Below are 15964 nucleotides of genomic sequence, written 5' to 3'. Positions count from 1 at the left end.
GGTGGCAGGACTATATCTCCAACACAGAAGTCCTTGAAGCGGCCAACATCCCCAGCTTATACACACTACTGAGTCAGCGGCGCTTGAGATGGCTTGGCCATGTGAGCCGCATGGAAGATGGCAGGATCCCCAAAGACACATTGTACAGCGAGCTCGCCACTGGTATCAGACCCACCGGCCGTCCATGTCTCCGTTATAAAGACGTCTGCAAACGCGACATGAAATCGTGTGACATTGATCACAAGTCGTGGGAGTCAGTTGCCAGCATTCGCCAGAGCTGGCAGGCAGCCATAAAGACAGGGCTAAATTGTGGCGAGTCGAAGAGACTTAGTAGTTGGCAGGAAAAAAGACAGAGGCGCAAGGGGAGAGCCAACTGTGCAACAGCCCCAACAAACAAATTTCTCTGCAGCACCTGTGGAAGAGCCTGTTACTCCAGAATTGGCCTTTATAGCCACTCCAGGCGCTGCTTCACAAACCACTGACCACCTCCAGGCGCGTATCCATTGTCTCTCGAGATAAGGAGGCCCAAAAAAAAAAAAAAAAAAAGAAGGAAAAAAGTTAGCTTGGAGACACTATCACATGCAACTTCAGTGGACTATGTCACAGAATGCGAGGACACATATTTGTACCTGCAATTTCCCACTTAATAACTTCCCAGTCACAGCTATGCCTTTGTTAGTGTGAATTGGAAGTTCAGTGCTTCCACACAGCTGCAAAAACTTGGATTTATATAGCACCTTTACCATAGCAAAATACCCCAAGGCAAGTCATAGAAGTGCAATCAGAAAAAAATTGGCACCAAGCTATAGAAAGAAACATTAGGACATGTGACCAAATGTTTGGTCAAAGAGATAGATTCGAAGCAGTGTCTTAAAGGAGAGGTAAAGAGGTGGAGATGTTTGGGGAAGAAATTGTGCAGCTCAGGACTTAAACAGCTGAAGGCACAGCCACTAAAGGTGGGGCAAAGGAAGAATGGGGTTGCAGAAGAGGCCTGAGGTTAAGGAATACACTGTTCTCAGAAGATTACAGGACTGAAGGGAGTTACCAAAATAGGGAACGTTGAGGCCCTAGAGGGATTTGAACACAGGAATAAGAATTTTAAACATGAGGTATTGGTGGACTTGGAGCCAATGTAGGTTAGTGTGCACAGGGCTTTATTTTTTATTCATTCACAAGATGTGGATGCTACTGGCAAGAACATATATTGCCCATCCCTATTTGCCCTTGAGAAGGTGATGGTGATCCATCTTCTTGAACCACTGTAGTCCATATGGTGAAGGTAAGCCAAAAGTACTGTTGGTAAAGAGTTACAGGATTTTGACCTAACAACAGTAAAGGAACAGCGATATGGCTTCAAGTCAGGATGGTGTGTGACCTGGAGAAGAAATTGGGGGTGGTGGTGTTCCCACGCACTGCTGTCCTTATACTACAGGTCGTACAAGTTGCAGGTTTGGGAAGTACTGTCAAAGAAGCCTTGATGAGTTGCTGCAGTGCATCCTGTGGATGGTACACGGGAGCCACATTTCATGTTGGTGGAGGGGGTGAATGTTTAAGGTGGTGGCTGAGGTGCCGATCAAACAAGCTACTTTGACCTGGATGGTGTCGGGGTTCTTGAGTGTTATTGGAGCTCTGATCATCCATGCAAGTGTTGCATCACACGCCTTACTCATGCCTTATAGGTAGGTGGTGGTAAGAACTTGGGGAGTCAGGAATTGTGTCATTTGCCACAGAATTTCCTGCCTTGTACCTTCTCTTGTAGGCACAGCATTTATATGGCTGGCCCAGTTAAGTTTATGGTCAATAGTGACCCCCAGGAAGTTGATGGTGGGGATTTGATGATAGCAATGACATTGAATGTCAAGGGGAGGTGGTTGTCCTCTCTCATTGGAGATGGTCATTGTCAGGTGCTTGTGTTGTGCAAATATTACTTGCCACTAATCAGCCCAAGCCTAAATGTTTTCCAGGTTTTGCTGCATGTGGGCACAAACTGCTTCATTATTTGAGGAATTGCGAATGGAACTGACCACTGCACAATCACCACTTCTGACCTTATGATACAGGGAAGGTCATTGATGAAGCAGCTGAAGATGGTTGGCGCTAGGAAACTGCCTGAGGAACTCCTTCAGCAATGACCTGGGGTTGAGATGATTGGCATCCAACAACACAACTATCTTCCTTTGCGCTTAGTATGACTTCAGCCAGTGGAGAGTTCTCCACCCCGACCCCAGTTCCCATTGACATCAATTTTACTAGGGCTCTTTGATTTTTTTTTCCTTTATGGGATGTGGGTGTTGCTGGCAAGCCCAGCATTTGTGGCCCATCCCTAATAGCCCTTGACAACTGAGTGGCTTGCTAGGCCATTTCAGAGGGAAGTTAAGAGTCAACCACATTGCTGTGGGTCTGGAGTCACATGTAGGCCAGACTGGTAAAGATGGCAGAATTCCTCCCTAAAGAGAGAGATAGAGGAGCAAATCTGCAGGGAAATCACAGAGATGTGCAAGAACTATAGGGTGGTGATATTGGGGGACATTAATGACCAAAATATCGATTGGGATAGTATTAAAAAGGAGGGGCAGGAATTCCTGAAATGTGTTCAGGAGAACTTCTTGACTAGTATGCTCTTGGTCCAACAATGAAGGAGGCATTGCTAGTTCTGGTGCTGGGGAATGAGGTGGACCAAGTGGACCAAGTGTCTGTTGGGGAACACTTGGGTAAGAGTGATCATTGTATCATAAAACTTAGACTAGTAATGCAGAAGAGCAAGCACAATCCTAAGTAAAATGTCTAAATTCAAGGAGGGCTAATTTCAATGGGATGAAAAGGGATCTAGCCAGGGTAAAATGGAACCAAAGATTGACAAGAAAATCTGTAAAGGAACAATGGGTTATCTTGAAGGAGGAGATGCTTCAGGTACAGGCGAGGTACATTCAAGCAGGAGTGAAAGGAAGGGGAACCAAATTCAGGGCTCCTTGGATGACAGGGCAGATAAAGATGATGATGGAAACAAAAAAAGGTTGTATGATGCATGTCAGGTGAATTCTTCAAGTGAGAACCCCAGTCAAATACAATAAGTTGAGAGGGGCAGTGAAGAGGAAAGTAAGAGAGGCAAAAAGAGAATTTGAAAATAAAAGGGAACCAAAATATCATCTACCAGCATGTAAATAATAAGCAGGTTGTAAGAGGCATCGACCTAGGTACTGGAAATGACAATGGCACACCAGCCCTGTCGACTCTGCAAAGTCCTCCTTACTAACATCTGGGAAGGTTGTGCCAAAACTGGGAGAGCTGTCCCACAGTCTAGTAAGGCAACAGCTTGACATAGTCATACTCATGGAATCATACCTTAGACACTATGTCCCAGACACCACCATCAACATCCCTGGGTATGCCCTGTCCCACCAGCAGGACAGACCTACTAGAGGTGGCGACGCAGTGGTATACAATTGGGAGGGAAATGCCCAGGAAGCCCTCAACATTGACTCCAGATCCCAAGAGGTCTCATGGCATCAGGTCAAACATGGGCACAGAAGCTTCCTGCTGATTACCACCAACTGCCACCCCTCAGCTGACACGTCAGTATTCCTCCACTGAACACCACTTGAAAGAAGCACTGCAGGTGGCAACAGCATAGAATGTACTCTGGATGGGAGACATCAATGCCCTTCACCAAGACTGGCTCGGTAGCACCACTATTGACCGTGCTGGCCAAGTCCTAAAGGACATAGCTGCTAGAATGAATCTGCGGCAGGTGGTGAGGGAGCCAACAAGAGGGAAGAACCTACTTGACTATGTCCTCATCAATCTACCTGTCACAGATGCATTTGTCCATGACAGTATTGATAGGAATGACCATCGCACAGTCCTGTCTTCACATTGAGGATACCCTCCATCGTGTTGTGTGGCACTACCACTGTGCTAAATAGGATAAATTTCAAACAAATCTAGCAACTCAAAACTGGGCATCCATGAGGCGCTGTGGGCCTTCAGCAGCAGCAGAATTGTGTTCAACCACAATCTGTACCCCACTCTACCATTACCATCAAGCCAGGGGACCAATCCTGGTTCAGTGAAGAGTGCAGGAAGATAGGCCAGGAGCAGCACCAGCCATACCTATAAATGAGGTGTCAACCTGGTGAAGCTAAAAGACTGGACTACATGCATGCCAAATAATGAAAGCAGCATGCCATAGACAGAGTTAAACGATCCCGAAACCAACAGACCAGATCCACGCTCTGCAGTCCTGGCACATCCAGTCATGAATCGTGATAGACAATTAAACAACTAACTGGAGGAGGAGGCTTCACAAATAACCCCATCCTCAATGATGGGGGTGCCCAGCACATCAGTGCAAAAGACAAGGCTAAAGCATTTGCAGCATCTTCAGCCAGAAGTGCCAAGAGGATGATCCATCTCGGCCTCCTCCTGAGGTCCACAGCATTACAGATGCCATTCTTCAGCCAATTCGATTCACTTCACGTGATATCAAGAAATGACTGAAGGCAAAGACTATGGGCCCTGACAACATTCTGGAAAAAGTACTTAAGACTTGTGCTCCAGAACTGGCTGTGCCCCTAGCCAAGCTGTTTCAGGATATCTCAACAGTGGCATCTACCCAGCAATGTGGAAAACTGCCCAAGTATGTCCTGTGCGCAAAAAGCAGAACAATTCCAACCCGGCCAATTACTGCCCCTGCAACAAAATGATGAACAGTGCTGAACTCAAGAGGTGAGGTGAGAGTGACTGCCGTTAACATCAAGGCAGCATTTGACCGAGTGTGGCATCAAGGAGCCCTAGCAAAACTGGAGTCAATGGGAATCCGGGGGAAAAATCTCCACTGGTTGGAGTCATACCTAGCACAAAGGAAGATGGTTGTGTTTGTTGGAGGTCAATTATTTCAGTCCCAGGAGTTCCTCAGGGTAGTAACCAAAGCCTCATCATCTTTAGCTGCTTCATCAATGACTTTCCCTTCATCATAAGGTCAGAAGTGGGGATGTTCACTGATGAATGCACAATGTTCAGCACCATTTGCAACTCCTCAGATACTGAAACAGTCCGTGTCCATATGCAACAAGACCTGGAAAACATACAGACTTGGGCTAATAAGTGGCAAGTGACATTCAGGCCACACTTGTGCCAGACAATGACCATTTTATATGTAGCCTCGGATTGCTTATTGGAACCTCACTGAGTTAGAATCTGTGGCAGTGAATAAATAGAACAAAATAAATTGGTTAGGAGGCACACTAGAGACAATTCTCCATGAAGCTATATTCTTCACTGTTCTAGGGCTGGGGAGTGCTGGTGTGAGGGATGTACTAATTGTTAGATAAGAAATGCTGGAAATACTCAGCAGGTCTGGCAGCAACTGTGCAGAGAGAAGCAGAGTTAACGTTTCAGGTCAGTGACTCTTCTTCAGAACCAGATGCTGCCAGACCTGCTGAGTATTTCCAGCATTTCTTGTTTTTATTTCAGATTTCCAGCATCCGCAGTATTTTGCTTTTATATTACTGATTGAATTGCCAGGTAACGACCATCCCCAACAAGAGAGAATTAAACCATTTCCCCTTGACATTCAATGACATTACCAACACTGAATCCTCCACCATCAACACCCTGGGAGTCATCATTTACCAGAAACTTAACTGAACCAGCCACATAAATACTGTGGCTACAAGAGCAGGTCAGAGGTTGGGAATTCAGTGGTGAGTATCTCACCACTTCACTCCCCAAAGCCTGTCCACCATCTACAAGGCACACGTCTTGGAATACTCTCCACTTGCCTGGATGAGTGCAGCTCCAACAACACTCAAGAAGCTCGGCACCATCCAGGTCAAAGCAGCCCGCTAAATTGGCACCCCATCCATCACCTTCAACATTCTCTCCTTCCACCACCAACGCACAGTGACAGCAGTGTGTGTCATCTGCAAGATGCACTGCAGCAACGCACCATGGCTCCTTCAACAGCACCTTCCAAACCCATGACCTCTCCCAGCTCGAAGGCAGCAGATGCACAGGAACTCTACCATCTGCACCAAGTTCCCCTCCAAGCCACACACCATCCTGACTTGGAACTATATTGTCGTTCCTTCACTGTCACTGGATCAAAATCCTGGAACTCCCTTACTAACAGCACTGTGGGTGTACCTGCACTAGATGGCCTGCAGCGGTTCAAGAAGGTAGCTCACCACCACCTTCTCAAGGGCAATTAGGGATGGGCAATAAATGCTGGTCTAGCCAGCGACATCCACATCCTAAGAAAGAATACATTTTAAAAAAGGCAGGGTGGGGCTTATTAGGGACAAAGTGGGTAATGTATCCTTAGAGGCACAAGGCAAGGCTGGAATACTTCACGAGTACTTTGTATTGGTGTTTACTAAGGAAGAGGATACTGTCAAAATATCATTAGAGCGGAGATGGTAGAAGTAATGGATGGGGTGAAAATTGAAAGGGAAGAAGTACTGGAAAGTTTGGTTATGCTTAGAGTGGTTAAGTCACCTGGTCCAGATGGCTTGCATCCAAGACTGCTCAAGGAAATGAGGGTACAGATAGTGGAAGGTTTACCATAATCTTCCAGTCTTCCCTAGATATGGGGGAGGTGCCAGAGTATTGGAGAGTGGCAAATGTGACACTTTTATTCAAGAAAGGGTGTAAGGACAGGCTGGTCAGCTTAACATCAGTGGTGGGTAAGGTTTTAGAAACAATAATCAGGGGGAAAAAATCAACAGGCACTTGGAGAGGTATGAGTTAATTAAAGATAGCAGGCATGGATTTGTGAAAGGGGAGATCCTGCTTGACGAATCTAATTGAATTTTTTGATGAAGAAACAGAAAAGGTTGATGAAGGGAATGCGTTGGATGCTGTCTATTTAGATTTTAAAAGGCTGATTAACAAAATTGAGGCTCATGGAATAGGAGGGTCAGAGTTCAATTGAATAAAAAAATGGCTTAAGGAGAGTAAACAGCAAGTTGTGGTAAGTGGTTATTTTGCAGACTGGAGGATTGCAGTGGTGTTCCCCAAGGGTCAGTGCTAGGCCCATTGCTTTTTTTTGTATTTATAAATGACTTGGATATTGGAATAGAAAGTAACATTTCAAAATTTGCTGACGATACCAAACTTGGAGGAGTGGCAAACAGTGAGGATGATACAAATCGACTGCAACAGGACAGACAGGGTAGCAGAATGGGCAGACAAGTGGAAAATGGAATTTAATACAGAGAAGTGTGAGGTAACACATTTTTGCAGAAGGGATAGGGACAGGCCATGTAGACTTAATGTAACAATTCTAAAGATTGTCCATAGATCTTTGAAGGTGGCATGACATAATGACAGAGTGGTCAGCAAAGCATATGGGATCTTGGGATTCATAATAGAAGCATTGAGTACAAAAGCAGGGAAGCTATGCTGAACCTTTATGAAGCTCTGGTTAGGCCACAACTAGAGTATTGCATCCAGTTTTGGTCACCACACTTTCAGAAGGATGTGAGGGTCCTTCAGAGTGTGCAGAGGAGATTTACCAGAATGGTTCCAGGGATGGGGGATTTTAGCTACAAGTTTAGTTTTGAGAAGCTGGGGTTGTTTTCCTTGGAGCAAAGGAAATCGTGGGGAGATTTGATAGAGGTGTGCAGGTTAATGACAGGTTTTACAAAAGTATCTAGTACGGAGAACAAATATCCGCAGAGATAGTAGAAAATCAAAATCATCATAAGGGGAATGCTATCGTGAAAGTCTATCACTGTTTGTTATCGAGTATTTATATAAACAAAAGCAAAATACTGCGGATGCTGGAAATCTGAAATAAAAACAAGAAATGCTGGAATCACTCAGCAGGTCTGGCAGCATCTGCGGAAAGAGAAGCAGAGTTAACGTTTCGGGTCAGTGACCCTTCATCGGAACTGCACTTCCGATGAAGGGTCACTGACCCGAAACGTTAACTCTGCTTCTCTTTCCATTTATATAAACAATCCCATCTTAATCGGTTTAAAGTTGGGTATACAAATGATCCAATCACACCTGTCCTTGTCTATTGCAATAGTTGGAAGCAACTGTCTCATAAAATGGAAAGTTGGTTCAAGCATATAAAGGCTTGAAGAATTTGACTTGAGGATTAAAACAAAAGATGTAAAGTTATGTCTTTCAGCTCAAAGGAATGTTGTGTCAAACGGGTATTTAAGTATAATTTAAAGAGCTAGGGCCTGAAATTCCAGGGAAATCCTACTAACCTTTCTCCATAACTCTGGCAGGAGACTCAGGGAAATGGCTGCAAATGGCAGTGGGGAGTAAACAATAAGGGGTGTCAGAAAAACTTGAATTTAAAGAGAAATTTGTTGATTCTGCTCTCCCAGTGAGCTGTGCACAAAGGATGCATAGGTCAGAGGCAACACAACAATACTATAATGCCAATTCTCCAGCCTGCACTCCCTTTGTTCACAGCTCCATGCTGGGAGCCTAGGATGACTTACCGTACTTTAGACTGTCTTGATGTTCTCTCATAAACATCTCAAAGCAGGACACGTGCAGTAGATTACTTTGAAGTGCTGCGGCTGTTATGTGGGCAAACACAGCTGCCATTTTACACAGAGCATGATCCTATAAAGAGTATTGAATAAATGGCCAGATAATCTGTTTTTGCTGGAGTTGCTCTGGGGAGAAATGGTTCCCAGGACACTGCTCTTTTGTGTATGGTGCCATGTGATCGCAACATCTACCTGAACCACTGGAATGAGCAGGAAAAGTAGTCTTTGTTTAATGTCTCATCTGAGGGATGATACCTTCAACAACATGCGACTCCCTCATTACTTCATTGGAGTGTCAGTCCAGATTATAAACACAGGTCCTAGAGTGTGGCTTGATCTTAATTCTTTCTGAAAGTCATCCTGACGGGGAGGCTATCTTTTTTAATAAGCAATGAATTATATAGGATTGTAAATGCATTTTTAAAATGATGTACTACATGATATATTTTACAAATGATGGCCTTGGCTGTAGTTTACAAATTATGTAAAGACAGCTTTTAGAAATTTGGTCTTTTAAGATTTCATGTAGATCCAATCCAATTAGTATCATTCATTTCTAAATTATTGTTAATGGCATTATTATAGTCTCTGGGTTTCATAAAGATGGGATTTATGGATTTTTTTGAGTTACTGAGAAAGTCTCCTTTCTAATTAACTCAATTTGTTCATGCAAATTAAGTCTAATTAGTACAATTAATATGCTATCCCTCTTAGCATAATTATATATACCCTTCATTAACATAAAAATTCATTGTTGCAGTTATTAATGAAAATGTGATATTTCTCCAGATGCAATATCACCTATTTTATTCTCCCTTACACTGTCCAATTTTGCAGACAGATTAAAAGTAAATATACTGCAGACTTAAGAATGATTTAGAAATCTAGCATAGCTGCACTAAACTCTACTCAATATGATCCCATGTGTGTCTGAAACCTCATCCAGGTGGCTATTCTTGATATATGATTCTAGATGATGTCAGTAGGCTATCTGATCATTGTCACAGACAAGCCACACATCTATACAGACACACTTCAGCACAAGCTACTGGACAATCAGGAGTAGGAATCCTGGCTGAGTTTAAGTGGAACAGCCCTACTGCTGCTTTGCCTGATATCAGCGAATACAAAATGTAGACCAAATCTGGGACTTCTTCATCTACATATTTCAATAGTAAACTAAGTGGTGCATTATCAGAGTAGCTCCACTACAATTTTCAAAGTAAGGAACAGTTTTGTATTGCGGGAAGGGAGAGTAGGGCAAAGAACATATCACACACTGCTAAAGGAAGTTTAGGTTTTATTTTAAGTGAGTCTGAAGGTCAATAACTAAGGCATAAGATATGAGCTGGATTAGCAAGACATCCAGGAACAGTTTTTTTTAATCTACCTGTCACTCATCTTGGGTTATCCTTAATCCAGAAAGACTGAAGGAAGAGTAAAGGGAGAAAAGAAAGGAATATAACCCTCAACAAGTGCCTAGCATCTCCCCTACCACTCTCCCAGCCCTTGCACACATAACCAATGATTGTCCTTGTACTGAAAATTTGTATTTTTATAAAAGTATTGGTTGCAGAGACTAACATCTACAGAGAGGGCAGAATATGACAAGATTAGATATTACATCCTTATCAATTTGAAAAAGGTTCTCATCCAGCGGCAGCGAGCTTCAAAGACAGAGGGGCACACGTGCAAGATTTACGTTGTGGAGCCGCCGCGATATTTAGCACAGCATCTAATTTACACAACTGAGGCGGACCGCCAGCGCCCCCCCCCACCCTCAACCCTTGATGACGTGAGAGGGGGTGGGCGTCCGTCCCTGGCAATGGCATCCGTCGCCACCGCGCAGGTGCCTGTACCATTTTTAAAGAGCTTCCAGCCCTTCAGTTTAATTAAAATTTTTAAAGTCACAGGACCTATAAAATTAATGTGAAAAATTTAATAAAAGTTTCAATTACCTCTCCCACCCCACGCTCCCATGACAGAACACTTCATTAATTGCCCTTGCCCCCCCCAAAAAAAAACTTACCTTGCAATCCCAACCTTTCCCTCCACAAAATTTATAACCTTTTACCTTCAAACCCTTCCTATCATCCCCTCCATCAATCGCAATAGTTTTCTACGCTGCCCCCTTGAAAACTTTCCTGCTCCTCCCTCCCAACCTGTGTTCCGCCTCAGATCTACGAAGAGAGATCCAAAGGCGCAGGAGTTCTGGCAACCAACCGAAATATCACAGCGGGACGGCCGGCGACAGCAGACAAGTGATTAATTCATTAATTATAATATATTAACATATGTAAATTGTGATGCCGCCACCAAGTGGCGAGGGGGCTGCCATGAGGCACTACCACCGCTGGTAATTTGGATGGAGGGAATGTTTAAAGTCATGGATGGAGTGCTGATCAAGTGGGCTGCTTTGTCCTGGATGTTGTTGAGCTTCTTGAGTGCTGTTGGAGCATTATTTTTATTCGTTCATTGGATGAGATGTCGCTGACAAGGCCAGCATTTGTTGCCCATCCATAATTGCCCTTGAGAAGGTAGTGGTGAGCCAGCTTTTTGAACCACTGCAGTCCATTTAGTGTAGGTACACTCACAGTACTGATAGGAAGGGAGTTCCAGGTCTTTGACTCAGTGACAGTGAAGGAACGGCAATATAGTTCCAAGTTAGGATTGTGTATGGCTTGAAGGGGAACTTGCAGATGGTGGTGTTCCCATGTGTCTGCTGCCCTTGGTTCTTCTAGGTTGCGATTTTGGAAGCTGTTGTCGAAGGAGCCTTGGTGCGTTGCTGCAGTGCATCTTGTATATGGTACACACTGCTGTCACTGTGCGTCAGTGGTAGAGGGAGTGAATGTTGTGAATGGGGTGCCAATCAAGTGGCCTGCTTTGTCCTGGATGGTGTCGAGATTCTTGAGTGTTGTTGGAGCTGCATCAAGCCAGGCAAGTGGAGAGTATTCCATCACACTCCTGACTTGTGCCGTGTAGATGGTGGGCAGGCTTTGGGGATCAAGAGGTGAGTTACTCACCACAGGATTCCTAGCCTCTGACCTACTCTTGTAGGCACAGTACTTATATGGCTACTGCAGTTCAGTTTCTGGTCAATGCTAACCCCAAGGATGTTGATGGTGGGCATTTGAGCCATGGTAAGACCGTTGAACGTCAAAGGGAGATGGTTAGATTCGCTCTTGTTGGAAATGGTCATTGCCTGGCATCTGTGTGATGCAAATGTTACTTACCACTTATCAGCCCAAGCTTAAATCTGTCCAGGTCGCCCTGCATGTGGGCACAGACTGCTTCCACAGCTGACGAGTTGCAAATGGTGCTGAACATTGTGCAATCATCAGTGAACATCCCCCCTTATGATCTTATGATGGAGGGAGGTCATTGATGAAGTATCTGAAGTCCTTGGGCCTGGGACCCTACCCTGAGGAACTCCTGTTGCAATGTCGTAAAGCTTAGATGGCTGGCCTCCAACAACCACAACCATCTTTCTTTGTGCTAGGTCTGACTCCAACCAGTGGACAGTATTCTTCCAATTCCCATTGACTTCAATTTTGGTAGGGCTCCTTGCTGCCACACTCAGTCAAATGCTGCTTTGATGTGAAGGCTATCACACTCACTTTACTTTTTGAATTCAATTATTTTGTCCATGTTTGGACATCTGAAGGAACATTTGAATGTGAATGCCAGTATTAGTTTATTTGAATCAGCTACACTGTTGATAAATATATCAAGTATGCGGACCAGAATATAATTTACACAATCATTCAACCAAATTTTTTGCATTTTCCAGTGGACTATATAGGGAAAAGTAGAAATCTTTATGATTCATCCAATTGCTTAACATTTAATAGGTTTCTATAGAATAATTTCAAAAATCCCATACAATTTGTTACAGTATATTGACTTTTTGCACAGTCCTATTAGTTAAACATAATTAGCCACTTAAAGCTAAGTGGTTGTGTCAGATTGAAAATACATGTTAGGAATTCAAACTTGTCCGATTCAGTAACTGTAAAGATGGTCCTTTTGTGGATGTTCTGAATGAGGGATTGCAAATTTCTTATAATAAAAGCAATAAAGCTTGTTATAAGACTCCCTGGATTATATTATTTGGCTACATTGACATTCTAAACATCTGGCTAATGTATCAAACACCGCAGGTAATAATAGTCAGTTGATGCAGTCCTGAGCTTTGCAGACATTATTATTGCTTCCATGATCCATTCACTATCAGCAACGACCTTCCAGTCACATTGAGGACATGGCATGGGCATAAATCGTCTCCCCTGTGCATCCATATGTGATGAGACACATTCAATACAGAGATCAGGAAAGTTCCAAAAAAACACCAGCCTTTCTTTTGATACCTTGCTCTAGTGTCATACAAGCCTCATGCTCAGAGGATATAATACAGCAAAGAAAATGTCGCTATGAGGAAATACTTTTCTTGTACGCTATTTGTGATGAAGTTATTAATTCATTAATAAAGGACAGATTTATCATTTTGTTATACATTTCACACAGACCAAAGCTTTCCTTTGCGACCACTGCAACAATAAAAGAATGGCCACGGTACAAAATCAAAGTGAATAAAGATACAAACTTCCCCTCCACTGTTGTGAAGCTGTGTCATTTAGAACAACAACGCTATAACATCAGAGGGTTCAATGGCTCAGTTTGTGACTGACTTCCATTTGTGCAATTTGAATTATTGGTTAAATAGAAATAAATTTATTGATAATACCATAATGACAAATATATTAACTGAAAAGGGCAAGGCAAACTAAAATACTTCAGTAGCATTTTTCTGTTATATTAAAATATTAAATATTATTTGAACTCAATCATACAGAGTAGGTGAATTAAGTAATGTATGTCAAATTAAACATCAATCTGAAACAAGATATAAAAGTAACCCCAAACTGGGATTGTAGGTCTGTTCCTGAATTAATGCAGCTGTCTCTTTATAAATAAATGAAAGCACATGGGAGCAGAAGTACAAAGCAATCGGTGAGCATCATATCACTAGTGTTCTGCTTAGGAAGAAGGATGCTCACATGTTACCCAGCAGCCAGGGAGGTTTGCCTATCAGCTTGCATTATTGGTATTCTTCTTCAGAGTTACAAATGCTTGAATTTGAAATTGCTGAATCTGAAATTCTCCAGAACAGCATATCCTCAACCATAATACTGATTAAAAGATTAAATTAAAAATCTCTGTGACATTCAAAAGATTATTACAACTAATACATTGAATTGCTGGTTCTAACATTTTATTAATTTACATCCAATCTCTACTTGTCCATTACGATCTGTCATATGTTAGAGTTTTCTGACATGCAGCCTTGAGAGGATCTTATTGCAATTTATGTTAAATTTGCCACTATCAAGTTAAACACAGTGCTAAGGGGGCTAAATCCACAGAACAGCAAAGCTGGGAACAAAGCTTGGAAATGCATTAGGGGTGGGGTGGGGGTGGGGGTGGTGGTTGTTGGTGGTGGTGGCGGCTTAGGACTCAGATAAAATTAATCTGAACCAAGAGTGCTTTAGATAATGAAAATTAGTTTACAGACTCCAGAAACATTCCTTTCTTTTGAGCTGGGAATTGTATATGTTTATGTGAGTTCAGCATGGGGAGTCTTTTGAGAACACATTCTTGGGAGAATGGGCTGGCTGGTTTGGTTGACAGGCTGAATGGAATATTACTGGATGGGGAAGAAGTCAGAGGAAAGAACTAAAGGACCTGGGGACAGCTAGGTCTGGAGAGGGAAATTTGATCATCTCAAGTTCAGAGCTGGTCAGAACCAAGAAAGAATTTGCAAGCCGGCTAATAGATATCACATGGCATATTTTTCATTTTTTTTTTATTCTTGAAGAAGGTTTGGTAGTTAACTGAATCAAGGTTAGATTTAATTTCATTTGTTATGTTGCTTGCTGTGTTAGCCATGGCCCAGTTGGTAGCATTTTTGCCTCTGAGTCAGAAGGCTGTGGATTCAAGTCCCACTCCAGGAACTTGGACACAAAAATCTTGACTTACACTCCAGTGTGGTACTGAGGGAGTGCTGCACCATCAGACGTGCTGTCTTCTGGATGAGACGTTAAACTGAGGCCCTGTCTGCTCTCATAGCTGAGCATAAAAGATCCCCTATATCAAAGACGAGCAGGGGAGATATCCCTGATGTTCTGGCCCATATGCATTCCTCAATAAACATCATAAAAACAGATTATCCGGTCATTATCACAATGCTGTTTGTGGAAGCTTACTGTGCGCAAAATGGCTGCCATGTTTCCTACATTACAACAGTGACTACACTTCAAAAGTACTTCATTCACCGTAAAGTGCTTTGGGACCTGAGGTCGTGAAAGGCACTATATAAATGCAAGTATTTCTTTTATTCTTTTATGTTCCCTTGCTCTCTGTAAGATAAAGCAATGAATGACTTAATGAAATACTGACCAGAGGATAAATTTCTGAATGCAGTTGTAGTGTCACCACACATAAAAACAGTGTAATTTTCCCCTTCCCTGGTTAGTAAGTGTACTGAGTACCTGTAATCTTCCTGTGTAAAACGTGGAATTACTGATGGCTGCAGTACAGTAATGTCTACTATTGTAGTATTAAACTTCACCGGTTCTCCATCATCATAGGCAATGATTGCCAGCTAAATGAAGCAACAGAGAAAAAGAGCATCAGAAACACTTTGCTTAGCTTAATAAACAAAATAAAAGCAATAGTCAACTAAAAATAAAATAAAACTCAATTTATTTAACTCATTATTGGTTTATTAGTCTTGTTACCTTGAAAATTGTACTAGGTTCTTCATTGAGATTTACTCGTGTAAGCACCCGTCCTGTGTCTTCCTCCACTTCAAATATGCTTGCACTGTATGGAAATTCAGTCATATCCACTTTATATCTAACCCTGCTTGCTGGACTCCCCTGTTCATAGGATTAATGTAGAAAAAAGTACAGTGTAAATTAATTAATCCAAAATGCGATTAAAATACTTGACTTCCTCATTTCAATTTTTTTTAAAAATGCAACCAAGACAAAAAAATTTGTTCATGGCAGGGGAGTAAATTTCTTTATGAACTGATCATTCATGTGTCCTTTTGGGGACTTCATGGTGCAGAGACTAGTTGCTGTGTTTGCCTATATAACAGTAATTACATGACAGAAGAAATTAATTGGTTCGTTAAGTGCTTTAGGATGCTTTAAGGATATATAGGGTACCACATATATGCAAGTTCTTTCAGTCTTTCTGTTTTACAGTAATGTAAATGTACCTATTAATATAGAACTTATGAAACTTTTATCTAATTTACTTTGGTTATGCTGACAGACAATCCCAAATGGTGCCTTTGTGCATAATTTAAACATAAATATATCAAATTCAAATTAAGATAAAATATGAAAAATGCAAATGGAAAAGAAGGTAAGATTTCTTCAGAG

The 15964-nt window shown here is 42.4% G+C and overlaps 1 protein-coding gene across 1 annotated transcript in view; it reads right to left on the bottom strand.

Annotated features, from left to right (window-relative positions):
* Positions 1–15964, bottom strand: part of pcdh15b (protocadherin-related 15b) — an 843531-nt gene that overhangs the window by 189653 nt on the left and 637914 nt on the right. Inside the window, exons 24-25 of the mRNA XM_068053265.1 lie at positions 15311–15451; positions 15062–15174 (exon numbers count right to left, since the gene is read on the bottom strand). Coding sequence (XP_067909366.1) covers positions 15062–15174; positions 15311–15451 — 254 coding nt within the window. The remainder of the gene's footprint in view (positions 1–15061; positions 15175–15310; positions 15452–15964) is intronic.

This window comes from Heterodontus francisci, chromosome 20 (assembly GCF_036365525.1).
Source record: "Heterodontus francisci isolate sHetFra1 chromosome 20, sHetFra1.hap1, whole genome shotgun sequence".
Taxonomy (NCBI): Eukaryota; Metazoa; Chordata; class Chondrichthyes; order Heterodontiformes; family Heterodontidae; genus Heterodontus; species Heterodontus francisci.
Note: the sequence above shows the minus strand (reverse complement) of the source record. Positions and strands in the feature narration are given on the sequence as shown.